Source organism: Botryllus schlosseri, chromosome 2 (assembly GCF_051294905.1).
Source record: "Botryllus schlosseri isolate E-star chromosome 2, Bs_hap1, whole genome shotgun sequence".
NCBI lineage: Eukaryota > Metazoa > Chordata > Ascidiacea > Stolidobranchia > Styelidae > Botryllus > Botryllus schlosseri.
The window spans coordinates 10,404,766-10,431,410 of NC_137237.1; the positions used below are offsets into that span (position 1 = coordinate 10,404,766).

At 40.2% G+C, this 26,645-nt stretch overlaps 1 protein-coding gene across 2 annotated transcripts; it reads right to left on the reverse strand.

Annotated features, from left to right (window-relative positions):
* Nucleotides 1–7,710: 7,710 nt before the first annotated feature.
* On the reverse strand, nucleotides 7,711–26,604 carry LOC145433463 (4-galactosyl-N-acetylglucosaminide 3-alpha-L-fucosyltransferase FUT6-like). Of its 2 annotated transcripts, none has more exons than XM_080310577.1 (4): nucleotides 24,015–26,604; nucleotides 19,982–20,400; nucleotides 18,517–18,748; nucleotides 7,711–9,236 (listed from the first exon to the last, which is right to left on the reverse strand). In XM_080310577.1, exons 1-4 carry the CDS (start codon nucleotides 24,117–24,119, stop codon nucleotides 8,631–8,633), a joined length of 1,362 nt encoding a protein of 453 aa, XP_080166703.1. In that variant the 5' UTR covers nucleotides 24,120–26,604; the 3' UTR covers nucleotides 7,711–8,630. The 2 variants fall into 2 exon arrangements, with proteins under 2 accessions (XP_080166703.1, XP_080166704.1); XM_080310578.1 differs by lacking the exon at nucleotides 24,015–26,604 and adding an exon at nucleotides 21,127–21,430.
* Nucleotides 26,605–26,645: the final 41 nt, after the last annotated feature.

Here is a 26,645-nt window from a genome sequence, read left to right on the forward strand (position 1 = left end):
ATTTTGAGAAAATGACTCGAGTCAAGTCGTGTCATCAGAAAATCGTGACTCGATTCATTACAACCCTGATTGATTTCGTAAAAATTGTTTGTAATTCGACTTGAATGTGGACTTGGACATGCTCGACGACTGTTGGATAACCGGCGAGATACTGTCCAACACTGCAGGTCTGGCATATTCGATAGAGCGTCCATCATTTACGTCGACCATATGGTTGTTTGACGACGCGGACGCGCGTGTATTGTAACTATATAGACTTTTGATACCGAGGTAAAGAAGTCATTAATATTTTCGGAGTAGTGACCGCAGTTGAATTGATACAAAAAGTTGGAAATTTCCGCATGATTCCGACACCGAATCTTTTGAGCAGTGATTTGTAGAACATATTGCATTGATAAGGCACGACAGTGGTGCTTATAGCCTTACGAGGATTTCAACACACAATTTCAACACTTCGATTCATTTTTCCATGGCGATTTTTCTTGCACCCCCTCTTTGACGAATCAGGCATTCATAATTCTTTGCTGCGCCTTTCAAGCTCACTGTGCTTTCTGGACTTATTAAGTCACTGTAATCGCAGTGAGGTCGGCGATGAGGAGCCGAGATAAACCTCCGACACTTGTAAGGCCGATACTCGAACCAACAACCTCTGGTGTCGTGACGGTGTCGCTTAGCATACTGCGCCAATCGCTTCTTCGCGTTGAACATAGAATCGGCATTTCAAAAGGACGGGGAAAGTGGGAAATGGAAGGGCTTACGACAACCAAAACAGATCATTAGCTAGTGGCGAGATAGCGTAGTGGTATAATCCACAGCTGCGACACCAATGGGCTGAGGGTTCGATTCCGACCGAGGTCGACCCCGAATTCCTACATAAGTGTTGGAGCTTTGTCTAAGCTCCTCCTATCGCCATATAATCCGTGTAAGCGGTGTCTTATTAAAAGCCTAGAAGTGGGCCGTGCTACAAGTCGGCAGCTACGGGATAAGAAATGAAGAAAATTGGTCCGGTGTAAATGATCATAGTAGTCGACAAGCACCATGAATACGTCAAAAACAAAAACAAAAAAGATCCTTAGTTGTTTATATCTTTAAAATGTACATCTATAACTATAGCTATAACTAGACCAATACTCACAAACCCAGAAGTTAGTTGACCATCAAGATTGTTGTTATTGTTTTATTTTGGGTTTTCATGTTGTTTGCTGTTTGGACTATATACGATGGTCATTTACACCAGGCCGATATTCCTTATTATGACTTCTGATCTGCCGACTTACTGCACGGCCAAATTCTGCTCTACACTTAAATCCATGGGTGGAAAAATAGGTGTATTTATCAGATTTCCGCCATAGCGATGGGGCGTAAATAGGTTTAACGGCACTTTCCGGTAACAAATTGTACTCTCACACCCATTCCCAGAGGTGGTCAGTAACGAAGTACTTCTACTTTTTGAAGTACTTGAAGTAGATTTTGCCTACTCACACTACTTTTTAAGTAGTTATGATTTTAGACTACTTCTACTTCTACTTGACAGTTTTCAGTTTTGTAGGCAAAAATAGGCGCAGAATACCTACTTACTTACTTACTTGTGAACCACCACTCCTACTTCTACTTGAGTTGAAATTCCGGCGTTACTTCTACTTCTACTTGAGTAGCGACGGTGACTACTTTGACCACCTCTGCGCCATTCCAACGGTTAAAATTCGGGTAAAATACATCAATGTAATAGATATATAACCCAGGGGTTTCTGTCTTCGTGTACCAGCCCCAACCCAACAAGGTGGTACAAGCAGAATCTGCAACCCACCTGGGATATATCTCCACAAGGACTGGTGTGTTTAGCTCACTATAGGTCGACCGATTATCGACCTAACCAATTATCGAGGCCGATATTTGGAACTTTCCCAATGATCGATGTCGGCCTATTCCTCATTAATATCGGCCAGCATGTGAGTGAGTCGATAAATCGGTATCGGCCTGCAAAATTCAATATCGACCGACCTCTACTCTTCACCCATTGGAAGGGGCGTGAAGGCACAATTTTATATCTAGGGTCACTATATATTGAGATCCGAAAAATAGGACACTTTTCAAAAATTCTGAAAGCTCCACCATCGGTTAAGAAAACTGGTGAATTTGAAAATTTTTCTACGAAAACTTCTGTGTTGACTAAAAAAATCTGTGAGAGAGAGAGAGAGAGAGAAAGATAGTCTTTATTTTCATCCAACCAAAATACATAACACACGGCAGTGGTGGTGGTACAGAAAATATGCATGCACAGTATTCGGTATTAGATAGGAATGATCGATAAGACCGTGAAGGTCATCTAGTCTGATCACACCAGCATCAAACAGGTACACTTGACTCTAAACAGTCTGGCTGTGGTCCGTACCACTACGCTATCTTGCCACTAACTAGAATAGATCAAGGGTCTCCGCGGCCCACGTCGAAAGCAAGTGCAAAATAATTATTGAAATATTTTTAAATGTGATTATATTTCTAGTAAAATGCTACACAGTAAATCCCATTTTCATGAGTGAGGAATGTCATTCAGCAAGGTTCCGACGTATAGGCCTATATTTGCCTATATTTAGAAAGACATTGAATGTCCCTATTATTTTGCAGCCTGTAGAGTCATCAAAAACTAGGAGATTGACCCACGAGCAAATTTGAGTCTGAGCGACCTCTGAACTAGATTGTTAGTTTGTAGCCTACACGACTATAATGAATGCAACTAAGGCATCTTTCCGGCACTGATCATAAGACATGACTGTCACTGTTTATGACCTTCAACCCAGTGTTGGGATGACTCGAGTCATGACTTGACTCGAGTCACTTTACTAAAATGACTTTACTTTTTGACTTGACTTGACCCGACCTACCAGAAATGTGGATTGACTCGTGACTCGGAGCAAAATTCAGGAGTCAATTTCAAGTCATCAAGTAATCGGTGTCGATAAAACTCACTGTATCTTGCGTATGTTCGGATTGTTCACGAAACGCTGCTGTAACCCGTGAGAGCGGGTTCGTGCGTTTTACTGAGTCTTCCTTGTTCTCTCACTCTCACAAATATATTGACCGCAAACGAAGTCGAAACTTACAGCTTACTTTGTCGTAAACTAGTATAGTAAAGTAATTTAATAGCAAAATGTTATATTTCTCTTCTCTGTTCTTACCTTAACCAAACCTCTTGTTTTGTTGAAATTGAATTCGAATATAGTTTACAAATAGTCCTCGCCAATTGGCGCAGTCTCTAATTGTATCATATCAATTTGTAAATCGGTAATGTATTGAATCCTATCAATTCGTTTCTCTATTCTCTATTTTGGCTGGTAACTTTTAACTGAGGCTATGCAATTACTTATGTAGTTTAGCAGTTCTACGTAACCTATACGTGAGCTATACAGCGCCTTCTTGCGTGTATATTAAACTCTATATTCGTTCATCGATTCGAAATCAATGACCACCCAACCTGAATTTCAGACAGCTAGCAAAATGCAATCACTTAATCATGCTTCATACTTGGGAAAGGCAACTTGACTTGAATTGTGACTTGACTCGTGACTTGACTCGTGACTTGACTTGACTTGACTCGACTTGACTCGAGTCACCTCCAAAAATCGAGTGACTTGACTTGACTGGAGTCACCTTCGAAAATCATTTGACTTCACTTGACTCGAGTAAAAATGTGCAATGACTCGAAATGACTCGTGACTCGAAGGTAGTGACTTGATCCCAACAGTGCTTCAACCTAACAAAGCGACGTAAGAAGTTTAGTTTGGTAGGTTTGGACGATTCCGATAAATTCTTATTATATAGCAGACGGGGTATCACGAAATAACAACATACAGTTCTCGAAGACACCACCTTCCTCACTCAGTTTCCACCGCAAAATCTGATCCCGTGAGCTGATAGAGGATCCCAAACGAATAGAAATAATATATGCAATTACCAATATAATTGACGAATATCACTCAGTAATGAACATTTTCTCGCGCATCACGCGACTAGACCAAACATACACACTGGCTATACCCATGGAGTGTTAGGTGTGAAAAGGCCCGTCGCATGATCGGGGGCTGGTGAAGTACTGTTTCGGTCCTGGTTTCGCGAACCCATTTTTCTTGGCCAATTTGAGTTCACGATCTGCACAAACTTTTAACCTTTGTTCCAAAGTGGCGAGATAACGTAGTGGTATAATCCACAGCTCCAACACCAATTGGTGATAGGTTCGAGTCCGACCCCGACCGAAGTCGACTCCAGAATACCTACATAAGTGTTGGCGGTTTTAGGCTTCTCCGCGCCCCATCTCATCCGCGTAAGCGGTGTCTTTAAAAGCGAAGACGTGGGCCATGGTACAAGTCGGCAGCTACGGAATCAAAATATAAGAAATATTAGCCTGGTGTAAATGACCATTGCAGTTGACGAACACCATGAATAGGCTACCACAAACAACCAAACCCTATTAGTGTCGAGTCAGCTTCTTGTCATGAATATACGTCATATCGACAAACCTCTTTCAATCAGTGTTTGGATGACTCGAGTCATGACTTGACTCGAGTCAGACTCTAGTCACCTTTTTCGTATGACTTGACTTGAGTCACTTAGCTAAAATGACTTGACTTGACTTGACTCGGCGTATCAAAAATGTGGATTGACTCGTGACTCGGAGCAAAATCACCGAGTCAATTTCAAGTCCTCAACTAATCGGTGTCGATAAAAATCTCTGTCTCTTGCACAGCGCATGGTCAGATTGTTCGCGAAACGCTGGTGTAACCCGTGAGAGCGACCAATTATTCAAGGATCGTGCGTTTTACTGAGCCTCCATTGTTCTGTTTCAAATAAATTTACTGCAAACGAAGTGATCGAAGCTTACAGCTTACGTTGTCGTAAACTAGTAGTGAAGTATTTTAATAGCAAAATGTCTATGTCTGTTCTCTGTTATTACCTCAGACAAACCTCTTGTCTTATTAAAATTGAATTCGAATTTAGTTTATATAGTCCTCAACCATTGACGTAGGCTCGAATTGTATCATAGCAATTTCTTTAATAGGTAGTGCATTGCATCTTATCAATTCGTTCTTTATTCTCTATTTTGGCTGGGAACTATAAACTGAGGCTATGCAATTACTTACGTAGTTTACCATTTCTACGTAGGCCTATATGTCAGCGATACAGCGCCTTCTTGCGTGTATATTTAACTCTATATCCGTTCATCGGTTCAGAATGATAGACCACTCAATCTGTATTTCAGACAGCTAGCAAAATGCAATGACGTAATCATGCCTCATACTTCGAAAGGCCAATTTGACTTGAATTGTGACTTGACTCGTGACTTGACTTGACTTGACTTGACTTGACTCGACTTGACTCGAGTCACCTCCAAAAATCGAGTGACTTGACTTGACTCGAGTCACCTTCGAAAATCGATTGACTTGACTTGACTCGAGCCAAAATGTGCAATAACTCGAAATAACTCGTTACTCGAATGTAGTGACTTGATCCCAACACTGCTTTTTACAGTAGAATCCGCTTGATAATGCCAGGGAACGGAACAAACGTAAAAATTGCAAGTAAAACACAATGTCCCAATGTGTTCCACCCACGTCTTCAGAGCAAAACCCCCAATCATTTTAAAATCGCAAAATTAAGAAACTCGATAATTTTTCACAAAGACGCCAGTTCAGTCAGCCCGATCAAACCGCGTCGGGATTACCGCTGATAAAGCAATGTATATTCTTCCCGCCGGACTTCAAAAACATTCACTGTGTACCATTGTGCCCCTGTATCCAAAGTGCCCCACCTTCCATAACATATATCTGACAGTTCCTGGAATTTAAGACGATTAAAACTGAACTTTTCACCACTACGAATATCGTTGTGGCCCAACTCAAATTGCTCCCAGGGGTCCATTTTAAAAGCTCTGTGCTAGAGGCTAGAGGCTCTTGTAAAACACTTGGTTGGCAAAGAGGTCAAAATATCTATATAATCAACTCTCTTCAATTTCATTACAAATGATCGAAACATGGCATTAGCCTGAGCCCGAAGTTGATATCGCAGTTTTATTTGACACCGAAAAGTAGTACTAATCGTCGATTAATTGAATGGGCATTCGGCACGAAATATACCGTAAATACTTCCAGACCGAACTCGACCTGAACCGGAAAAACCTGGCCAGGCTTCCACCTTACTGCACAGTGCACACCTTACTGTCGCAATAGCCCTACATGCATATCGTACACAACAGAGCGTTTCGAATCGTTTCCAACGTCTACAGACTCTGCTAAATGACGATCGGAGAGAAAAATTATATCTTATAGCATATATGGCATATGGGCAATGGGCATCATATATTGAATATTAGCACACTTATAAGCATTTAACCATCATGGGTCTATAATAGGGTTACCATATTTTTGTGAAGCAAATTCCGGACATTCTTTAGCGCCCACTAGCGGATTCAAAATTGAGGTGTAACACATTGTCTGTCAATATAACGTCACACTATAGATAACTAACCTACGAAGGTTGTTATCTATAGTCACACAAGCACAGCATCGCTCATCGACTGTATAGGAATGGAGTGGAACATAGGTCATGAATTGGGCCATCTGTAATGTGAGCTTTGGTGATTACTTGCTAGGGTCTGTAATAAATTTCTCCACAGACCGGAGGAAATAGTCTGGCTTATTGGGATTGTGTTTGACAGCCCTGTTATACTGTTAGGTCGGTGCAGTTATCTGGTTGTTTGTTTTAATCAGGTCCGAAACAACATTTTTTCTGCCCCTTCCGCCCTAAAAAGCACTGATGTTGGGCGGGGCCACACCATATAGGGTAGTCGATGTACATTCTTGGGTAGGCTACTTATTATATGCATTTGGCTGTTAAAAATTATGAAGGAATTCTGTCAATAATGTTGATTCTTTTTTATATTAGCCTGCTATAAAATGCACCACCAGCAGGTTGCACATCCGCTGATTTCCAACCTTTTATGGTCGCGACTTCATTTCCAACTGGAAAACGTTCCGTGGCCCAGCTCAAAACTTGATAAGCTGAAGCTGATTACTAAAAAATTCAGCTTACCCAAACTTACTCACGGCCTAGGAAGCTGATTACGTCCAACATCATCGCGATCCCCAGATAAAGGCAAACGACCCCAAGATTTTGAACCACTGTCTCTGACTGAAGCATCCAATTGGCCTTAACCAACCCTAGGAATATACCGTTAGCTTATCACTGCGGTCACAATCAGACTTATTTCAGTAACTGATGGTTATTTATATTTATTTTGATTGCATTTTTGGCGAGGATGATGCCTGGCGCCCATACTAATATCAATATACGTTGCATTAACTCGCGCGCGGCGCGAAGAAGGATTTTGAACAGCATAAATCTGCTTGCAAATAACATTGTTTATGTTGATTTACGAAGAACTTTTGAGACTACTTCAAGCCTTCAAAATTCCGGACATTTAGGCATATTTCAGAAATTCCTCCCGGACGCAGATTTTTCAGTGGAATTCCGGACATGTCCGGGAAATTCCGGACGTATGGCAACCCTAGTCTATAAGTTTATATCAAGCACTGAATTGTGGTAAAATCTGTAGTTAAAGGGCTCCTTCATTCACTATATAGTTGTCTATCTATCGAAAATGTTGGACAAATTTAGCTGAGCGTGCCAGTACTGCAGGTGGTATAAATAACAACAACAAATGAACGCCCACAGGACAGGGGTAGTAAAATTTCAGGTATAAATCCCCTGAAGAAACCGTTCGCAAGTCAAAATATAATATTGAAGACGCATAAATTACAACTGCATAATAGGATCTTAGATTGGAACAATATTATATAGTGGCGTATCATTTTGTGCATAGGCATAAATAATATTGGACGGCAAGGGAATACTCTGTATAGGTGCCACCGAAACACATAAATAGGCTACACATTTACCACCTTAACGCATATTCCAATTAGCACCACAGCCAAATTAATTACATAGATATCACTCATCCATAAAAGAATATTTGTAATGCTCTAAAAATGTATGCCAAGGAGTATAAAATGAGAGACTTAAATTGTAGGCCACTCAAGAAACTAGCAAATAGCAATTTCGGGATAGACTCGCGATAGCTGCCCACACTAGCCTACAACACGGATCTTCGCCAGTAGCGACGCGTAACAAGGACCAGCAATGATTTACATAGACCCGAAATTATATTACTCTTCAGCTTTTCTATTCATGAATTATGTTGGTAGGTGATTGTATGTATAGTGATTTCCTAAATATACCAGCTACATTCCATGCAGTTGAATATATAATAATTATGTAATTACGAAGCAAGTGGACTTAGAAAACTGTAGAAGTCGTAGGCAGTGCTTATAATATGTAATGGAACAGTATCTCATTGCTAAGCGGGACTGAAAAGTATCACCCTGGTGCTAATCACTCTATTACTATATGAATAGATGTCCGACAAATCTTTTTTGTATGGGCAATGGCATGAACCCTTCTCCGCCGTATGATGCAGCATGTTTTAAGCTACCGCGACAACGGACAATGTCGCGAATTCGGCACGTGTAAATGCCGGTGCAGAAGACGTTTTAGAAGGATGTTACTGACGAAACTTCTCATCATCCGCGCATACACTCTGGATTTTCGTTTTTCCACCAAAACGCATTTAATGACGGAACAACCATTTTCCGTCTAGGCAAACCCAGTCTGTCTGCTTCTTCTTCTTCTTGCAATATTCTACAAAGTTTACAGAAGCTCCTCAAATCGTTGTCTCTGTTTTCGGGTCTCAAATGATCGTCAATTAATTCCGGATTCATAGCCCATTTTCTCCATTCTAGGTATTCTCTATAGGCAGTTTCGTTTTGAGATAAATACTTTAAATACTCGACCAGACTCGGCACATCCGGAAAGTCATCGACGTGAATGAATGACTTTTTCGGAGCAACCCTCGCAACGTCTTCTTTTCTCGCGCCCAAGACCACCGGTACAGCTCCCGATCTGAGGCCGTTAAACCAAAATTTTTCGGTCATGTAATCTTTGCAGTAGTGCCCGTTTTCGAATGACATGTAAAATTTGTATTCGGAGACGGCTTTGTAGAAAGAGTCGGAATAAGCCCCGTCTCCGATTTTCTTTGAGTAGCACCGACCGAACCGTTCGATTTCAAGCCCGTTATCGATCATATTCTGCACCATATCGTTCCTTCTGCGAACTCCACAGTTACTCACCTGAATGGGAGAAATGGATATAACGTGATCACATCGATTGCTGGAAGGTTGAAATACTAATACACACGCTTTGATGGGAATACGGCCAATTAGTTTTAAGTTATAAAATGGAAGGATGTGCATAGGGAGACGGGGCTCGGATCATACAGTGGAACGGAAGCACTTGGACAGTACTCTATGATAACCCAATCGGTCCACTCTGTGGAACACAAATAAAAATGAAAATTGGACTTTGAGGTCAAAAGTTACGTCACTTTGAAAATTGACAATTTTCTGCTCATTTCTGATGTGCACATTTCAGGTTTTATCAATGAAATATTCAAGAAGGTGTAGCTAGATGTTGGACAACAGTTGAGATACGACACTTGGATTTATCTGAAGCTTGTGTGATCAGCAAAAACCGCACACATATAGGTCATATATATGACACGCGTCGTTTAGGACGCGGGTGTCACGTCTGACGCATGTCCTGTCCGTGTCCATTAAGCGCGCAGATATCCGGTTCGGACCATGCCTGGGGTTATTTAGTGCACAGGTACCAGCTCCGGATCATGTCCGGATAAAATAGTGCGCGGATATCAGGTCTGAGGCATGTCTGGTGCAGCACAAACACATCCCAGACACGATGTCCGAGTGACAACACAGTACTAACACACCCCTGACATGATACCCGAACACCCCCCCCCCCCTTACAGACGCTGTCCGAGAGGCAACACACCCCTTAAATGATGTCCGAACATGCCCCAGACACGATGTCCGAATGACAATACATTCCGAACACATCCTAGGCCCGATATCCGAGTTGCAAAACTGTCCGAATGCACCCAAGACATGGATGTCCGAATACACCCCAGACACGATGTCCGAGGGGCAAAACAGTCAGAACTCACCCCAGACACGATGCCCGAATGGCAACACAGTCCGAGCACACCCAAGACATGATGTCTGAACACACCCTAGACATGATGTCCGCGCACACCCCGGACTCGATATCCGAACACACCCTACTACTACTACTACGTTTCCATGTATAAATGAAGTGTGTTCTTGAAACTGCAATTTCATCACTTGACAGTCTCAAAACCAAAATCAAACAGTTCTGAACGAAGTCTCCTTGAAGCAAACTATCACTTAAGATCATATTTTTATAAATATTTTAACATATTTTTGAGCAATCCGCAGTCTAAATCGTGTAACGCCTGACTGATTTTAGTCCATTGACCAAATTCCCCCTCAATTTAACCTTTGACTCTAACCTATAAGGCATTATATTTCAGTTGGAAATATAGGCAATCAGACAAGCTTCAGATTAGTCCACGTGCCGTATCTCAACTGTCGTTCAACATATAGCTACACCTCTTCTTGAATATTTCATTGATAAAACCTGAAATTGCAGACTCTAAATGAGCAGAAAATTGTCAATTTTCAAAGTGACGTAACTTTTGACCCCGAACTCCAATTTTCATAAAATAGTGTTCATACTGTTAGGAATTAGCTCATCTGTGCGTGTACCAAATTTTGGGAGATTTGAAGAGGTAGTAGTGTGAACATCTGTTGTCTGTGCAGGGAATTGCCCAAATATCTACTTACCCCTACCCTATAGCAACCTATAACTAAGAGATCTATCGACTACTCAGCAGTGTTGGGATGACTTGAGTCATAACTTGACTCGAGTCAGACTCGAGTCAACTTTTTCGTATGACTTGACTTGACTCGAGTCACTGTGCAAAAATGACTTGACTTGACTTGACTCGGCGCTTCAAAAATGTGGATTGACTCGTGACTCGGAGGAAAATTTACGAGTCAATTTCAAGTCATTAAGTAAACGGTGTCGATTAAATCACCCTATCTTATGTATGTTCGGGTTCTTCGTGATGCGCCAGTGTCATTGTGAGAGCAACCAGACATTCGCAGATTGTACGTTTCACTCACTGGTCCTCGATTGTTACATCACAAATAAATTGACTTCAAACGAAACGATCACAGCTTACGTTGTCGTAGTATAGCAGTAGATTAATCTAATAGCTACGTATCTTTGTTTCTTAGACGGCTCAGTGCTTACATTGCGGCATGCTCACCATAACCAACAAATCGAACGAATATAGTTATGCGTTAAGATTCTTACGGATGTGTAGACGGTTAGTGTATTGTAGGCCGCCACATCAATTTGTTAAACTTCTCGAGGCTTCGTATTCGAATTGCCTGATAATAACAGACTGTAGCAGGTAGCTATACAGTACTCACATATTTTTATTAGCTCTACGTGTTCGTGAGGGATGCAACATCTTTTTGCATGTATGTTTAACTTTATGTTCGTTATTTGATTCAAGATAAATAGCCAATTAATCTGTTCTTCACCCAGTTAGCAAAATGTAATGACTTTACATCATCACTCATACTTCGAAAATTCAATTTGCCTTGAATCGTGACTTGATTTGACTTGACTCGACTTGACTCGAGTCACCTCCAAAAAACGAGTGACTTGACTTGACTCGAGTCACCTTTGAAAATCGATTGACTTGACTTGACTCGAGTCAAAATGTGCAATGACTCGAGATGACTCGTGACTCGAAGGTAGTGACTTGATCCCAACACTGCTACTCAGAACCTAACATCTGGAATGCATTACCACAACATAGGCCTATCTGTGAATTGCCTGATAATAAATTCAAAAAAGACCCACTTAATCACTTCTTGTCGTTATATTAACACTGTTGATCCAGCCTACCTCGCCCAGACATTGCCTCATTGATCATTTGCTACCATCGTTTAATTTTTCTTTTTATTTGCCATTTTTTACTAACATTTTTTCTTCAGCCAGATTGTATAGAGTCAAGTGTACCTGTTTGATGCGGGTGTGATCAGACTAGTTGACCTTCACGGTCGTATCGAAGAAACTGGCAATCATTCCTTGTGTGAATTGTAGAACTCGCATCAACTTGTATATGAAAGTAATATCACTGATAAAAAGTCTGGTCCGTACGATAATATGCGATATTCCATTCAAAAAGATGTGTAGCCTATCTCACTCAGCTGTGTACCATTGGATATTAACAGGCGGGCCGTCATAATCCGACGGATAAACCGAAAAAATGGAAATGGAATTCTTATAATGTATACTCCATAGGCTATATACACCGGAGCTCTTTAACCGACGCGAAACTGTGCACACCGTAAAGTATAACCTAGGGTACACCAGAATATGCACGGGGTGCATCAGTCCGACAGGTTATACATGGGTGTATCACAAAATTGTCACACAAAATAGGTAAATATTTAACAATTTTCTGTGGGCAAACATGAACCATCAATATTTGATTTCGGGGATAATAGAAAAAAAGAAATAGGTTTCAACCAGTGTTTAAATTAACCTCTGTATTCTGAAATCATGTCCAAAATCGATGGCATAGAGAAGAAATTGCCAGTGTGGCAGAACCTAGTTGCAACAGTTTCTGATTTTCCACTTTTCCAGGACTTTATGAAAGAACGTGGAAGAAATTTTCAAGGTCAACTGATGTCATTCATTCACGCTAGGGTTACCATACGTCCTCCTTTAGGACGATTGTCCTCCTTTTCAGGTTTTTAAAAATGTCTTAATGACACTAATGACGCATAAATGACGCTAAATAGCAAATATGGACGTTCGAGCGGGTAATTCGAGGCACAATCGAAAGTGACGACCTTTTTTAGTCACCTCGACAAATTTTACAGCCAAAATAGCGAAATCGGCTGTTATCAGCCTTGATCAACTAACTTTTCTGATTTGGTAAAAGTGTCTTCCTTTCCCGATCTCAAAATTTGGTAATCCTAATTCACGCCCAATTCGACTATGGTATATAAAGAGACTAAAAACTTTGGCAAATCTGCACGGTTTTGATATCATGATTTTTCCTGTCGCTTTTTACCTTAATTCACCATTTAAGTAAACAGGGTACATGAGTTCGTCGTAATTACTTCAAACGTTCACCACACTAAAAAGATTGTAGTGTATTGGGCTACGATATTTCATGTTGGTGTGAACGTTAGGACTCAGAAATGTGTGTCAATTCAGGGCCCCTCCAACCATATGTCAATTAGCCATGAATCGTAGGAATTCCCTGATAAGCGAGCTGCATCCGATCGGGTTTCGTCTTACACTACGCCATTGTGACCGCACATGTGACTTCCTGATTTCCTTCTATTGTGCAAAATGCATTCATTGTGGACGAGTGCGGCCTGATACAATTGTTCTATCGTAGTTAATGCATGAATTGATATATAACATTGATACAACCCGATTGTATAAAATGGTTTATTTTGAATCAGCAATCTTTCCAACTCCATAATCTTAACTCGGACCGTTCACCGCTTACTTGTTCGCGTAGCCTACATTTCCATCAGACGTCCAGAACATTTGCTATCGTTGGAATGATAAGATTGTGTTAGATATGCTCTACATAGGTACAGTATGTGTGACTGAAGGTATTTACCAAGTTTAGAAGTTGAAATATCTGATGAAACAAATTGTGCATCCGCAAATATATGAATTAGGTTGTGAAATGAATTGTCATCCCCATACCAATTTTCCAGTTGGTCACAACAACTACAAAGTTGATAATGAACCCATTTTTGGGTGACTTGACTCGAGTCACAAGCTAAGAATGACTTCACTTGAGTCGGATTCAATGTATAAAAAATATTAAGCGGCTATAGTCACTCGCAGTCATCAAATATTGTATTTGGCAAAACATTCTGATTCTTTTAAATGAGCATGTCATCATTACAGATCATTTATTCACTGGATTCAAATTTCGTTATTTGACGGGAATGGTAATGTCTGTTTGATGGTAACTAAACGTTTTCAAGACGTTTTATTAATCAGATTAAGTGGTGGGTGTTTGAATTGGAAATAACCTATCAAATATTATTTGGGTTGCGGCGCAATTTGTAAAACGCAAAAGGATTAACTGGACGTTGTCATATTTCATGGGAGAATAGCCTTCCTATCAGTGTTGGGATCAAGTCACTACCTTCGCGTCACGAGTCATCTCGAGTCATTGCACATTTTGACTCGAGTCAAGTCAATCGATTTTCAAAGGTGACTCGAGTCAAGTCAAGTCACTCGTTTTTTGGAGGTGACTCGAGTCAAGTCAAGTCAAGTCAAGTCACGAGTCAAGTGAAAATTCAAGTCAAATTGAATTTTCGAAGTATGAGTGATCATTCAAATTCATTATATTTTACAAGCTGTGTTAAAGAGTTCAATTGGTCATTTATCTTGAATCAAACAACGAATATAAAGTTAAATATACATGCAAAAATGCGTTGTATCGCTCACGCACACGTAGAACTCCTAATAAAATAAGTTAGTAACTGAATAGCTACATCAGGGGTGTCAAACATACGACCCGTCAAATGATTTCATTCGGCCCGCGAAGAAATTCTGAGTAGGGGAGATGTGGTACCGATAGATCAAAAATTGGAAAATGATCGCTGGCCTCAAAATATTCAGCCGAAAACAGCAGGTCTTTTGCTGGCTCAGCACTTTGATACAAGCTCTACCTATCGCGCACATATACATGAATATCCGTCTTTTCAAAAAATATTTATGGACGTTCAAAATTTGTTGCTCGAACGTGTCATCGGTCCCCACCCGGTGGGTCCAATGGCACACGACCCGGGGACCTATGACACATATACCCTAAATACCTCAGATGTGACAACTTTTCTTGCTCAGTATTATAATCTAAGCTACAGTAAGCCAAAGAAGAATGTTTGATCGCAACCGTCAAAAAATAGAATAAATATAAACTCAAATGTTGTCATAAAATCACATTTCGATTTAGGCTCGGACTTATAAATTTGATGGTACATACATATTGCCCGAAAATCGACAGTGTGACTTCCAAATACCTCGTTATAGCGATAAAACATCATATATAATTATTACATAAAGATTTTCTGTACGTAGGCATGTTTCATTTGTTTTATGATAAGTATGCTTGATTATTTTGCTTGATTTGGCTATTGTATCATCGGTCCCCAACCTACGAATTTTAAACGTGAATCGAAAAAAATTCCACTCAAGGAAAGTACTGCAAAAATAATAGGTGCCATTATATAGCCTGATACAAGCCCTACACTGCACAATAAAAATGATTGCTGGTTTGCTCGTGTTGAAGGTTACAAAGAAAAATGTATATGTCGATATAAATTTACTTTACACCCCCAAAACAAAAAACATCTGTGAGAGACCCCATAGCTCGCGCACGTCGAATTTTTTTGTATGTGAGGAAAGATTTTGCCAGCAAGCAATTGTAGACAAGTTCACGGAGTGTAATCATGGAATGATCATAGAGAATTTTCAAAGTATTTTCGGTCCCAGTGATCCATCGGTACCACATCTCCCCTATATGTTGAAATTGCGTGATTTTATCCAACACATTTATCGAATTTGTAGTAAGAAATATAACTAATAAATACTCCTCCAGGATAGCAAATTTCGAGTATGTTCAGTTCATAGGCCACATTATAACCACCCGACAGCGGAGTTGTGATTGTAGTCATCGTCAGGAGAAAATCGCTGACATTGACACCCATATTCCGAGAATGCGAAAAAGTGCATATATATTGAGTTAAGAGTTAGTAACATTTTGGAATCATTTGACTGGTATGCGGCCCGAGAGTGATCTGAATATTTGACTTCAACCCGCGACGTCAGTTGAGTTTGACAACTCTGAACTACATGCTACATTCTCTGATTATCAGCCAAAATAGAGGATCGAATGCGAAGCCTCGAAAATATGAAAGAAATGGATATGGTACAATACACTAGCCATCTATGCACAAGCACATCTGTGAGGATATGCATGCATAAAATTTTTGGGGAAGCGAGTGGCGCAGTTGGTTACGCACTGCAGTCACGACACCAATGGATGTGGTTTCGAATCCCGGTTCTGACCAACATCTACGTGTCAGAGGTTTCTCTGGGCTCCTCATCGCCGATCCCACTACTACGGTAGTGCGTTGAAAAGCCCAGACCGAAAGTGAGCCGTGCTACAAGTCGGCAGCTGAGAAGAGGATGAAAGCCGTCCCCATGATTACGAAAGGCAAAGACACTATGAACATTATCACAATTCATGTCGTGGCAGCACATAGCTTGAAAAAGCGATAAGCGCCACTGTGTTGTACCAATAATAATAATAATAATAATGCATAACAATGCTCAAAATGAGAGAAACGATATGGGAATCGATGACTCTTCATGGACAGCACAAGAAGTTAACTTCACAGCCCCATGTAGACGAGCTTTCATGGACCTGGCTATCCAGCTCTGGCCTGAAACCGGCAAGCGAAGGATTCATTTTCGCAGCACAAGACCAATCGCTTCCTACAAAATACTATCGCAAAAGAATTCTGAAGCAAAACACGGACGGCAAATGCAGAATGTGCCACAACCAAAATGAAACTGTAGCACATCTCATGTCCGGCTGTGGTGCACTTGCAGCTACCGAATACACATGGAGACACAATAGGATTGGTCACTACATTCATCTTGAATTATGCAAACATTTTAACATCACCACTTCGACAAAAAATTGGTATGATTACAGCCCAGCACCAGTGACAGAAAACGAACAAGTAAAAATTCTGTGGGATGTACCAGTCATAACTGACCGCGAAATCAGGAGCAACCGCCCGGATATAATCGTCAAACTAAAGAAGAAAAGAGAATGCTTATTCATTGAACTGGCTGTCCCAGCTGATCACAACCTACTGCAAAAAGAATCAGAAAAATACTCCAAATACGCAGACCTCAAAATGGAATGTGAGAAAATGTGGCGATGCAAAATAAACATTGTACCGATAGTCATTGGTGCTACAGGGGTCGTGAGCAAAAAACTCATGAGGCATATCCAACAAATTCCGGGTAACGTTCGATTCGACATGATCCAGAAAATCACATTATTGGGCACTGTGCACATTCTTCGGAAGGCCTTGAATGCACCACTGGACTAAAATTACACTTGTGAATCACAGCATAATTTCTGTAATTTCGATTCTTCGTCTTCAATCATCTCTACCTCTGCACTGTAACCCTTGCCAATTCTTCATCTGCTGCAATTCTGTAATCTGACTTCTCCGTGTATTGCATAGGAATAACAATTTGAATGTATTACTGAAATTTTAAAAATTTACTCCAATCTCGCCATTTTCCTTTGGGGGCAGGTTGCTCCCCGGATTATGTGTGTATCTACCAGTTTTACTGTGAATAAAGAATATAATAATAATGCATAAAATTTGTTCGATCTAAATCATACAAGTTGGTAAAGGTGAGCGCCGCGCAATCTAAGGACAGAACCGTCCAATAAACAGCGATACGTTGCTATTAAATTAATCTTCTACTACGACAATGCAAGCTGTGATTATTTCGTTTGCGGTTAGTGTTGTGATGTAGGATCAGTGAAACGTACAATCAGTGAATGACTGGTTGGTCTCACAAGTTACAACGGCATATCGTGAATAATCCGAACATGCACAAATACATTGATTTTGTCGACACCGTTTACTTGATGACTTGAAATTGACTCGTAAATTTTGCTCCGAGTCACGAGTCAATCCACATTTTTGAAGCGCCGAGTCAAGTCAAGTCAAGTCATTTTTGCAAAGTGACTCGAGTCAAGTCAGGTCATTCGAAAAAGTTGACTCGAGTCATCCCAACACTGTTTCCTATATGGTCTGGCTATGTCTGCGGACAAGGATAAGTACGCCTAATGGGTTGAAGGTGCCGTGATATTTAGTAAACGATATGTTAATAGACTGCAGATGTTGCAGTCCGTTGACAGTGCAAGAAGAAGAATACGTTAAATTTATGATACCGCGACACAAAGGCAGTGATAATGAGAGAAAGTTTAACAAGTTTTACGCTGCCAATCTTACATGTGCCGGTGCTATGCATCTACATTCGCACTTTAACTCAAACGACGATTAATATCTTGGAAAATGTGGACTCCAAATTGACCCGAAATCAGAAAATCTGAGATGGGTTGACTTGACACGCGATTTGACTTGACTTGATACACGACTTTAAATTGAAAAGACTTGGCTAATGACTCGAGTCAAAATTTGCAGTGACTAGAAATGACTTGTGACTCGGAGATAGAGTGACTTGGTTCCAACATTGGTTCTGTATAATACACGGTCAATTTAAGATATCGTTGATGACATAGGCAACTGCATATAACATGGCAGCTGGAAGAGAAAAAGTATAATTGCAAATAGAAATAAGCATTATCACACTTACAACCCACACACCAACTTTGTTGCTTTTCCTTTTCTTCTCCAGTAGACTGTCAATATCGTAGTCCCCTGCTTTCAAAATTTCTTGTAAGATCAGATTGGTGCTGCCGTATGGCGCGTATATTCCCGAATCCGAACGGTAAGAAAACGTCAAGTTGAAGGTATTGTCAAACTCGGTCAATTGAGAACCATGGTTTTTTTCCAAAGTCCACCATAAGTACAATTTCTTCGGGTTTCTGAAAAATGGTTAATATAGTCGGGTCAGTGTGCGACTTCAGTTATAATATAATCCTATAAAAAGTGTAACTAAAATCAATATGACTGCTCATTGCCAACGTTCTTAGATTCGTAAATTAGAAAAAACAATTAATGGGAGTGGTATGGTTAGTAAAACATCGTAAACCAATGAAAGCAAATGCAGTCGTCTGCTACATTGACTTCTCTTATGAGCGCAACGCATATTATTTGAAATGTTTACGATAATAGTATTATTTTCGCAACGTTTCATAGTCCCCCAGCCGCCGTCGGTGTATAGAGAAATCACATCGTTCGAGAATTTGCCTTCGAGCTTTCGATCGCCATCAGCGCGACGCTGAATCGCAAAGTCTCGGGTCTTTATCGACTGACATTGAAATTTCAGACTCATTTCAATATTCTCCGAAGATTTTATAGTGAATTCGGGGCCAAAATTATATAAATAACGACACCTATCGATGATAGCAAACACCAGTTAACGCGACATATATGATGGTACGACGTTAAATAATAATATTATTATCACATTTGTCAGAAATGGAGTAGTTATTATCGTTACTCGGAAACAATCAATCATTTTACTTGTTAGGCTGTTACTAAATATTTAATATTCATTGTCGATGAATATGCCGAATTAAAACACTCTTTACAATCCCATATGGCTTTTCCTGAGACATTCAGTCGAAGGTGTAGGCTACGATATATGCTAACCTCTACCAAATAATTTCGCAATGATTGGAATCGAAATAAATCATTTGCGCGTAAACGGCTGCACGATTGTATTATAGATGACTAATGACTGGAAACAATACCGCGAACAGCGTTGGATTGGTTGTCAAGCGTCATTACGGAAGGTCACAATATTATATATATTGTATATGCATAACGTGCTTATAGCAACCTCTTTGGGATGCGTATTGCTAATACTAGAGGGCAATATCTCATGAATCAGTGATAGATACCACAGAATTACCACAAACATATTATGCTTGTAACAAATACCCAACTTAGGGCCATCCCAATCGATTGTGAAGCCTTCCCGTTGGTTATGAGATTCTGTTGAAACTGGTCACACGCACACGCACATGAGAGCGCGCGCCACTGCAAATACATGGTATGATATATTAGCCTTACATGGGATGGTCTTCTTTTTAGTGGGAAACGCGAGCAGTCAATCAATACTGTTGTATTATTTTATTATCACCGAAACCAACCTTGGTCCGGGCACGGAATTCACACTTCCAGCTCCACTGTAATGGAATATTAGAGCACCGCTTTCGCTTAGCTTCGAACGATCGTACGTAATATCGCAGTCGATGTGGGCACCACATACTTGCGGATTCGCCAAATATGTTATTTTCGATCCGAACTGCGGAGACCATATTAAAATGGTCGGCCTGTGTCCAGGAGGATTTACAATTTCGTTGAAAGTAGGATTTTGCAGGCCGATATAGCTTCCACTGGGAGCATGTTCACCGGGAAGAACATCTCTTTTGTTTGGCGATAATCTGTCGAGACGCGGGGGCACGTTCACTATTTCCTCATTTACTGGTGCGTCACCCAATATTCTCTCGGTAATGGCGCGTTGCTTGGGTTGTATTCCTCGCGAATCATCATCCCTCTCTGGCGTACTCTGAAAACGTTCATACAGTGAAATCAACGATACTGGTAAAAAGCATAAGAGGGTTGTTGCGAAATGCGTGGAAAGGCATGTGACTTTACATACGCTCGAGACTCGACAGTCGACATTCGTTGACATTTGACAGGCAGTTTCACAATTTCGATGGACCGAGATGGATATGCGTCAGCCCTCAATATTACTGGGACACGATCTGACACATCACCTCACATCGACATATGCCTCGTATATTTCATCGCTAATTGCATACTATCCCTCATCTCTTTTAATCAACTGTGCATGACTCTTATTTTCATGCTATAGGGCAGGCACTATTAAGCGCCTGATTTTAAAGACTGCTCCATGTCCAAGCCTCCTATCTTTTCATTATATCGCAATCTTGTGGTGTTTTGATCTCATAAAAAATTCAATAAAATTGAACAATCAAGAGATGAAAAATTGCATAAACCTGGATAAAATTGAAATTGAAGCTGACAAGAGTTGACGGATGCAATTAAAATCTGAATATAGCCAACTGAAACTAGACTTTAATTAGAGACAATGAAAATGAGATCTTATTCGATATGCAAACAGCAATACAGACACCGTACACGACGTTTTCACTGCTCAGTGTTCAGTGTACACTGCGTGTGATTGCCTGAAGTTTGCACTATGAAGTATACTGTTAGCCATAAATTCAAACATTGAATTTAACGGCATAGCAGTGATGCCATCCCATACCGTGCTTGCCGTGTCCACTTTCACTTTCAGAAGCACTACTCCTACCGAGACCAGTAGCAACAGAATAAATTGTCTTCGTCTACGTCCGCAAATCAAAGCCTTCATTATTCAGAAGGACCAGGATCCTGACCTACCAGTAAATTCGATGCACATCACAACGCCTACTTGCAACATACACTCGAGGAAACCTGCGAGAGAAGCAGTGCTCGAGCTTTTATCTACACGATTGCATTGTTGTTAGCACTATACGATGCTCTTTCAAATTTAATAGATAACCTATTAAAGATCGACATCATGGATAGGAAGCACAAAGTTACGCTATAATTTGAAATCGGATCGGCACACCTAGGGTTGCATATATAAAACAAAACGCGTTTTAAAACAAGCCTGTTTAAAACAGGTTTATAAATATGTTTTAACAAAAATCCTTAGTCAAAGTCAGTATATTTGTGTCAAACTTGACTAAATATTGTCGAAAGACAGGTACGGTGATCATTAAGTCGACTTCCACTAGAAATAGTTGAATTATGTGATATGGCACCTTCGAAGTCCTGCATGTATTGGGCACTTGCATCACACAGCTTAGATATCAATCTACCACGGCTGAAAAACTTATTATAGCTAGAGATTAATAAATTAATTATTTGGTCGGCCGAATCACTGGGTGTAATTTTTTTGTGAAAATGCCGTTACGGTACGGATTCATTTTGATGAAGCGAGCACAAATAATCTCATAATGGTCGAGTCGATTGATTATTTTGGGAAATATGTGTGGATTGGGTGAGTGCAACTTCCGCGATAAAATAGTCTACTGCATTGCAGTGTCGAATACAATGTGGGAAATGTCAAGCAGTTGTTACTACACGCAATTCAGTCTGTCGTGGACACATCTTGGAGTTTTTGTCACGTGAAAATATTTCTTGAATAGTTAGAATGCTATTGTATCTCATGCACTCGAATGCACCAAAATTTAGACGTTATTTTCATAAAATTGGCGGATCATATGGTTAAACAAAACATTATAAAACACATTTTAATCACGGGCCTTGTTTAAAAAACTTATGCGTCAAGGTGAGATTGGTCTATTTATGCAACTTATATTTAGGTTTGTTTCCGAGCTTCATATTCTGCACTGTAGGTTCCGCTAGTTACAGGTTGTATGATTTTTTATTTTTACTTTCACAGATCGGAGGCATAAGCATTGCATTGGAATCATTACTCAAATCTTACATATAATTTGAGCAAATACATGATTACGAACGTTTCAATTATACCAATTTGCCGGACGGGAATGTTTAGGGTCGCCGGGGTCTAGGTTTGGGTGTACCTACCTCGACGATTATGTTTCTTCAATGTTCATGCTATGCATATATGTGCCTAAAATGGTTAAAAATTCCTGGAAAACAGCGGAATTAGTGTTGCGTAAAAGACGGAGGCCGCACTTGTAGTAATAGCCTCACAGAGACCATGCTCGAGCTATAATTACTCAGCACTACTAAGATTTACGAATATCTCAGACAGGCAGACTATAGAGTTTCGCTCAGGCGAAACGCGCATATAGGTTTTGCGCTGGTCAGAATCAAAGCCGGTAAGGGCTATGGAAATAAAGATAACCTCGAAGGGCCCAAACGCCAGTGAATATGCAGACGAAAATATAGGGTACTTGGCAGCAATGCAAAATACAACACCTCTGTATTATATATAGAAACCAAGCATTGCAAGCCCGCAGCCCGAACGTGTTGTCTATTCGTGATGCTTTTGTATTAAAATACTGGAAATGACAAGCATGCCTGAAGGAATATCAGATGTGTATTGGTTGGCGATATTCCATTGTGACGTTCTATTTTTCATTTTGTCATCCAGTGCAATGTGTCATTTTATATTGTCATTCTTGTTTTGACTATAGCTGCAGCCAATGTAGGGCGTAATAGGTGCTTAATTGATGGATTTTATCGAGACGTTCCGATTTCTTCCTATATCGTTTCATTGTATATGGTCAATCGTAATCTTGTGGTGATTTGGATTGATGAAAATAATAACACGCAGATCTGAACTGAATTTCTCTTCCAGCCATTGATACAATGGCACAGGGTACTCAGTGAATTACATAGGCCGATATGTAACGTGATTTTCGTTACAATCTAAATCTTCAATAATACATCGCCAATATCGAGAAAATTAGCGTCACGTTTAGGGATTAATTACACTGGGCAACAACTTTGAACGAAAAATATGTCGACTATTATTTTGCATTTGATTTAGGCTAATTTTGGTATGCTGATTCCAAAAATGCCGCTGATTTTCTTCTACAACGTCAAGTTCACTATTGCGCGAGTGTCAAACGAGACAACCCACCGAATTATGAGTTATTAGCGTAACTTTGGACCCTGAAACCTGCACTTTATTTGTCCTGCAGCAGCAATATCAGTTTGAATAAACCAAATAAAGCATTGGAAATGTTAATTTGGAGTCTATTGATTTACTTTCGACAACTTGTAGTTTTTGAAACGTTTTATACAGTAAACACAAAATATAAAAAGTAGTATACGTTTATGTTGATTATGAGAAAATGGGGTGGGTGCCTACCCCTAAAACTTGACGTGATAGAGAAAAATGGAAGTCATTTTTGAAATCCGCGCCCCAAAGTTAGTCGAAATCAATTGTCTGACCAAAGTCAACAAAAATTGTGTTTACCAGTGTTATTATCAATGGCAATTTCAGCAAACTACCTAAATTATGATAGAATCTAAAGAATAAAACTCCATAAAATTAAAAACCTCATTTTATATTTAACCGTGTGAATGACATTTCTTGCGTGACGCAGTATTCGCACATTCCGAAATTCTAAATTCGGGTCTGTAATCGCTATCATTCAAAATGGCACTCACTGTCAATGTGTCCACTTTCAGTTTCAAAGACAGTAATCCGACAAAGAGCAGCAGTAGCAGAAAAAAGTATCTTCGTTTACGGCCAAAAATTAAAATCCTCATCATGCAATACGATCAGGATCCCGTCTGTTGATTATCTTCCATGGGATAACGATCCAAGCTTGTTACACACACAAATCAAACGGTACAGGCCTACAGACATACATTACACTTCAACAGATCCTTGCAAACGAAGTAGGTTTAGCTTACATGTGATATATAGTACAGAATGTGTAGCCCTCTCCTGCGCGACTTGGCAACCGCAAGCATTGCATTCGCGATTCTTATTTTACTCGCGTGTTCGTTTTAAGGCGAGCAAAGATCTCGATAAACAATAATAGTTGCAATTCTTCGCGAGATGTCGCCCAGTTTCATGACAAAGATAAAGATGCACAGTTTAATGCCTTGGATAACTTCACTCGATCTGTAGAAACGCATTTTCATTGCCTTCTCGATGAGCCCAAGAAACAAGGACGTTACTAAATCCTTGCATTCGCTCGTGCAGTTAAATACCAAGGTCATTTTGTCATTTACTGACTGCCGCCGTTTTGACAGGAAAATACAAGCATGAGTCGCTATCCTCATTTGAAATGGTACGTACAGATACCGCGAAATGAGCGTCATGGTTCATGCATTGCAGAATCTGACTCTACGCCCGACTCGTTACGAGAGCGATTATCGGAAGTATACAGAACTTATCCAGACATTTAACGCCTTTCTTTGTGACCAAATTACCATTCTTTCACACAGCATCGCGTCATTGTCTTGGCGTTGTGCGTGTAAAGGTGCCCTTATTTGTTTTTGTAATAGTGGTGGCATGGAATGGAACCGCTGAATTAATGTCGGGCGGGAGTACTAGGCTCGTCACGGTAAGCTGACTTGAACCAATTTATTGACTGTAGGAGTCTACGTCTATGAATTAAGAAAACTACTAAAAGTTTTGTATCGGTCAAGCGAAACGAGAAATGTTGAGTTCGTATATATATCCATTCATCCATCCATCCATCCATAGAAAACTCAAGGGTGAGCGCAATAACAGCGTTCGAGATTACCGGACCGCTGATTCGATATATTGACTCCGCCTATACCATCACATGCGCAACATTTTCATCGCTTGACCTTTTATGCTGTCTTCTGTCACTTTTCATTCAGTGTACACTGTACACGCCTCTTATTTTATTTTCCATAGCTGGATCTGATTGAAAGACTACTCCAACCCTTGTCATTGTATCGCAATCTTGTGGGGTTTTGAAATCATATGAGTATAATAAAAAGGAACAAACCAACTGATCAACTAGAATCAAGGTATTTATAGTTGTTAGAAATGGTATCAACTAGGGCTAGGGCTAGACCGAAAGTGGGTCGTGCTGCAAATCGGGAGATAAGGAGTCATCATAAAAACTATTGGCCCGATGCAAAATGACTGTCAAAACACCACATGAATACCAAAAACAACAACTAGACCTGGTGCGGAAGTTCGGTCTCATTCGCATTCGTTATGCGAAACCCGATATTTCAGAGCTCCGTGCTTAAAACGAACTTTGGAAAGTTCTGCACTCTGAACATAGTTCTGAAATAGCAGATTTCACAGTAATATTAAAATTTGTATGCAATTGGCTCCTTGAATTAAAACTCCCTATCACTCTCTGCATGGCGGTGACTGCAAAAAAGGAATATGAATATCGAATACAGATATAAGACAAACCTAGTATAACCTAAAATTGTATAGGTTCTCGAGACTATCGCTTAAAATATCACGCTATTGTGACTGTGAATAATATATTGAGTCGTCACCGCTTCGTGCTTGGCCCGGAAACGATATCATCAGATTATATTCCCGACCAGTGGGAGTTAGTCATTCATGATGAAACCATGAAGGATAATTGCAGTGCTAAACTGTTCCCAACAATGCTGTGTGCCAGCAAGGGTATTTGTAGGCCGACAAATATGCCCGGATCTACTAGAATATAACCAATAAGCTGTTATAAAATCAGGATCGGGCATGTTTCGAATGACACCAAGCGCAGCCTTGTCTGAATAATGAGTATAACTACAGTACCGCCGCAATAATCTTATACCGACAGCGTTGCATAATAGAAGGAAAACTATTTGGATTATCATAGTGACGTCATGTATTATTGTTTACGTCCGTGTTCACAAAGAACCTTTTGTAAAAGAATCTTTTACGGGTTCGCACCATCCCTCCCTACAAATATCAATGTCGAATAACAGCATGGCCGCCTGATTCGCAGAGACAATAATATGACAAAAACCGCCAACCGCAAATGACAACTAAAAATGACACAACTATCCATCCTATCATGCGCTGCAATTCGTATGCATCGCGAGAAAACATCTGTAACGAACTGTCTACTCTCGAACATATCTCACCACATCGAGATACTTTTTAGGTGTTTTCGTGGTGTCTAAGCCTATACCTGTCATGAAGGGCTCATACCAGATATTCAATGTCACTATAACGACTTTGAATATGAGATAATTTTTCTCATTTGTAAGTATGCAGACCACAATGTATTAGGAACAAAGATAATATACAGAAGAAGATACTCGGAGAAGGTATGTTCCATCTCA

Excerpts from the sequence above, each read along its gene's own strand:
- LOC145433463 (XM_080310577.1), bottom strand. The coding sequence starts at position 24,119 with ATGATGAGGATTTTAATTTTTGGCCGTAAACGAAGATACTTTTTTCTG. Across the intron at positions 20,401-24,014 it reads TGAAAGTGGACACATTGACA|AGTACGCCAGAGAGGGATGA; the intron begins GTGAGTGCCATT and ends GAACGTTTTCAG. Across the intron at positions 18,749-19,981 it reads AATTCCGTGCCCGGACCAAG|AAACCCGAAGAAATTGTACT; the intron begins GTTGGTTTCGGT and ends ACCATTTTTCAG.